We start from the raw sequence: 4,644 nt of genomic DNA on the forward strand, positions 1-4,644 counted from the left end.
CCGCTGGGGATAAAAGCAGCCGCGTAGGGCGCAGATGCGGGTGACAGTGGGGAGACTGCAGAGCACAGGGCAGAGCCACCCTCCTGCAGAGCACAGTTCTCACCTGGTGGGGTTCAGGAGCTTCTTCTTCTCCTCTGATTACAGTGTCATAATGTCCACAGGGGGTGTGCAGATAGAAAAGAAATAACCATTATCAGTTTAGTGAAGGACTTGAGAAGCTTCAGCAGCAGCATCTGAAATTGGACTGAGTTTGACAAGCACAGGATGGAGCGGGGAGGGGGAGCTGAAACAATCGCTGCCTTCCCCTTCGCAATTAAGGGCGTTTTCCTGGCTCTGCTCTCCAAACCTGGCTGCTGACACTTCCAGCTGGACAAACTGCCAAGGAGGTGCTGCCAGACCAAAGCGACTTGCAGCAAATGGAAGACATAGATGGAGGCAGTTAAACTGTTAAACTCCTCTGATGATCCCAGCCTTTCCGGGACTCTGTAACCCCCTGGTTTAAGACCCCTGGCCAAAGTGTTGGTGGGCTGTGGGAGGCGTTTCTGTACCTCTGTCGCTGAGCCGCTTGGCAAGGAGGGCAATGAGCGTCCCCGAGAGCACGATGCCAGCTACCCCCAGAGCTGCACCACTGCTGTAGGCCAGGATTTGCTTTAAGAAGGGGGCACCGTTCTCTGAAACAGACCCACAGGTTAGAAAAGCGTCAGGACTTGACAGCACCCAAGCTGCTGGGGTGCCCCCCACCGCATTCAAGATGTGCTGCAGGAAGCTGGACACCCCCAGTGCTAGAGGAGCGGGGAGTCGCATCGTACCTGCACAAACTGGGGGAAACCTGGTCCAGTTCCCCGTGGCTGCACACAACAGCAACTCTGCTCCCATCCGAACAGACCCCTCCTCGCAGGAAAAGGTGCACGTGGAGTTGTACGTGAAGTTGCCGTGCATGTGAGAGCAGCTCAGCTGGCCCCGGCTGGGCGGGTCCAGCACCGGGCAGCTGATGGCTGGAGACAAATCACAGTGGTGGCATCAACAGGATGGGACTGATGAGGGTGGGATGAGGAGCCAGAAGGATGAGCTGCCATGGACTGGGGAAAGGGGATTCCAGGGAAAACAGCCTGCTACAACTGAGCACTTCCAGATACACGTGTGACCACAAAATCTACCTTTGCATCGTGGGGTGTCCCCAGTCCAGGTCCCCATGGCTGTGCACTCGCGGCTCTCTGACCCCATCAGCACAAACCCCGTCTGGCAGGAGAAGGCACATGTGGAGCCAAAGGCAAAGTCCCCGTGGAGGTGGGAGCAGTTCAGCTGTCCCCAGTCTGGAGCGCTGAGCACTGGGCAGGCGATGGCTGCAGGGCAAGAGGCACACTTCAGTAGGAGCTTGGGGACTGGGAGACTAAAATGCTGGGAACAGCCTACCGTCACCCCATGCCCAATGACACCCTGAGCAATAGCTGCAGCTCTACCTTCACAGCGTGGGGCATTCCCCGTCCAGCTCCCTGTGGCCATGCACTCGTGGCTCTCTGGCCCTGTTAGTGCAAACCCCGTCTGGCAGGAGAAGGTGCACTTGGAGTTGAAGGTAAAATCCCCATGGAGATGGGAGCAGTTTAGATCTCCCCGGTCTGGAGCGCTGAGCTGTGGGCATGTGATGGCTGCAATGGGATAGAGAGACACTCCAAGCAGGAGCCTGGGGACTACAAGACTGTCAAGATGAGAGGACTAAGACACCCAATAACATCTCAGGGTCAACCCAAGGCCTGTGACACCTTGAGCAGCCACAGCTCTACCTTCACAGTGTGGGGCATCCCCTGTCCATGTCCCTGTGGCTGTGCACTCGCGGCTCTCAGACCCCATCAGCACAAATCCCGTCTGGCAGGAGAAGGCACAAGTGGAGCCAAAGGCAAAGTCCCTGTGGAGGTGGGAGCAGTTCAGCTGTCCCCAGTCTGGAGCGCTGAGCACTGGGCAGGCAATGGCTACAGGGCAAAGAGACACACTTCAATTAGGAGCCTGTGGACTAGGAAGCTAAACTGTTGGAATGAGAGGACCAAGACACCAGAGAACATCCCATGGTCACCTCAAGGCCCATGACCACTGAGCAGCAGCTCTACCTTCACAGCGTGGGGTGTCCCCAGTCCATGTCCCTGTGGCTGTGCACTCGCGGCTCTCTGACCCTGTCAGCGCAAACCCCGTCTGGCAGGAGAAGACACATGTGGAACCAAAGGCAAAATCCCTGTGGAGGTGGGAGCAGTTCAACTGTCCCCAGTCTGGAGTGCTAAGCACTGGGCAGGCGATGGCTGCAATGGGAGAGACACACTCAGAGAAGGAGCCTGGAGACTGGGAGACTAAACTGCTGGGACCAAGAGGCTGGGGAACAGCCTACTGTCTCTCCAAAGCCAATGAGACCCTGAGCAATAGCCACAGCTCTACCTTCACAGCGTGGGGCATCTCCCGTCCAGGTCCCTGTGGCTGTGCACTCGCGGCTCTCTGACCCTGTCAGCGCAAACCCCGTCTGGCAGGAGAAGACACATGTGGAACCAAAGGCAAAATCCCTGTGGAGGTGGGAGCAGTTCAACTGTCCCCAGTCTGGAGCGCCTAGCACACGATGGCTGCAGGGCAAGAGGCACACTTCAGTAAGAACCTGGGGACTGGGAGACTAAACTGCTGGGACCAAGAGGCTGGGGAACAGCCTACTGTCACCCCAAGGCCAATGAGACCCTGAGCAATAGCCACAGCTCTACCTTCACAGCGTGGGGGCTCCCCTGTCCAGGTCCCTATGGCTGTGCACTCGCGGTTCTCTGATCCCATCAGTGCAAACCCCGTCTGGCAGGAGAAGACACATGTGGAACCAAAGGCAAAGTCCCCGTGGAGGTGGGAGCAGTTCAGCTGTCCCCAGTCTGGAGCGCTGAGCACTGGGCAGGCAGTGGCTGCAGGGATAGAGAGACACACTTCAAGGTGGAGGCTGTCGACTGCAAAGTTAATCTGCTTGGTCCAAGAGGCTGGGGAAAATCCTAGTGTCACCCCAAGGCCAGTGACACCCTGAGCTCTAGCAGCAGCTCTACCTTCACAGCGTGGGGTGTCCCCAGTCCAGGTCCCCATGGCCATGCACTCACGGCTTTCCAGCCCCATCAGTGCAAACCCCGTCTGGCAGGAGAAGGCACATGTGGATCCAAAGGGGAAGGCTCTGTGAAGGTGGGAGCAGTTCAGCTTTCCTTGGTGTGGAGCGTTGAGCACCGGGCAGGTGATGGCTGCAGTGGGATAGAGAGACACTTCCAGTAGGAGCCTGAGGACTGCAAGGCTAAACTCTCAGCATGAGAGGACCGACACCCAATAACATCTCAGGGTCAACCCAAGGCCTGTGGCACCTTGAGCAGCAGCTCTACCTTCACAGCGTGGGGTGTCCCCTGTCCATGTCCCTGTGGCTGTGCACTCGCGGTTCTCTGGGCCCATCAGAACCAGGAGAAGGCACAAGTGGAGCCAAAGGCAAAGTCCCCGTGGAGGTGGGAGCAGTTCAGCTGTCCCCAGTCTGGAGCGCTGAGCACTGGGCAGGCAGTGGCTGCAGGGATAGAGAGACACACTTCAAGGTGGAGGCTGTCGACTGCAAAGTTAATCTGCTTGGTCCAAGAGGCTGGGGAAAATCCTAGTGTCACCCCAAGGCCAGTGACACCCTGAGCTCTAGCAGCAGCTCTACCTTCACAGCGTGGGGTGTCCCCAGTCCAGGTCCCCATGGCCGTGCACTCACGGCTTTCCAGCCCCATCAGCGCAAACCCCGTCTGGCAGGAGAAGGCACATGTGGAACCAAAGGCAAAATCCTCATGGAGATGGGAGCAGTTCAACTGTCCCCAGTCTGGAGCGCTGAGCGCTGGGCAGGCGACGGCTGCAATGGGAGAGCAGGTCTCAGACACAGGATAGATGATGTTAAATCTGGAATTAGAGCTGAATCCTAATGAAACAACCCCCAGTTTATGGTGATGGGTCTTTGACTTACCTTTCTCACCCAGACAAGTCTCACCTCTTCAAATACAGTATTAATGTAGTTGGTACAAAGATTTTTCTGCCATATGAGTGATTTCTAGGGGGGGCAGATGCTGCTCTGCCAGAGCCCTGTTTATCTCCTGCACTACCCTGGGTCGCAGCCCCCAGGATGAAGGACCATGGCTGCTGCAGTTCTACTCACCACCCTCCCTGGAGGGGAGCAGAGACCTGCCTCCACCCTTGTCACAGCAGCAGGGTGAAGGACACCCAGATGGCTTTGGGGCTGTAGGGGACCAGGATGGGATGACTGCAATAGCTACAGGGGTTGCACGCCAGCCTCCCCAGGCTGTGCCTGGCCTTCTTTGCTGCATGCCGGGGCAGCACCCAGTATTTGCTGGGGCAAGTGGCTCCATTGCCTGTGGGACCACCACAGGTCATTGCCAGGGTGACACCGAACACCACCGACACTCAGCCTGTGTGAGGCAGACCCATTCCCAGCTCCTTCTGCCCTCAGACTGACACCAAACACTTTTCCTTGGTAGACTTCACCTTTCATAGCCATCTTGCAGGCAAGCCTGCTTCCCACAGGATCCCTGGAGGTGCCTACCACGGCTCACGAAACTCAGCACTGAGGCAGCCCCAGCTCTACCTTCACCCCAGGATGCAGCGCCTGGTTGC

The 4,644-nt window shown here is 57.5% G+C and overlaps 1 protein-coding gene across 1 annotated transcript; it reads right to left on the minus strand.

The window, feature by feature from the left end:
* Positions 1 to 103: 103 nt before the first annotated feature.
* On the minus strand, positions 104 to 3,868 carry LOC104510054 (P-selectin-like; the record flags this gene model as incomplete). The annotated part of the gene is given in 12 exon segments (XM_010152190.1): positions 104 to 134; positions 549 to 671; positions 810 to 995; positions 1,158 to 1,343; positions 1,782 to 1,967; positions 2,103 to 2,288; positions 2,422 to 2,619; positions 2,733 to 2,918; positions 3,054 to 3,239; positions 3,375 to 3,449; positions 3,452 to 3,547; positions 3,734 to 3,868. Coding segments are annotated over 12 exon segments (1,774 nt in total), but the record flags the coding sequence as incomplete, so codon positions are not given.
* Positions 3,869 to 4,644: the final 776 nt, after the last annotated feature.

This window comes from Eurypyga helias, unplaced genomic scaffold (assembly GCF_000690775.1).
Source record: "Eurypyga helias isolate BGI_N326 unplaced genomic scaffold, ASM69077v1 scaffold8075, whole genome shotgun sequence".
In the NCBI taxonomy this organism is placed as follows: Eukaryota; Metazoa; Chordata; class Aves; order Eurypygiformes; family Eurypygidae; genus Eurypyga; species Eurypyga helias.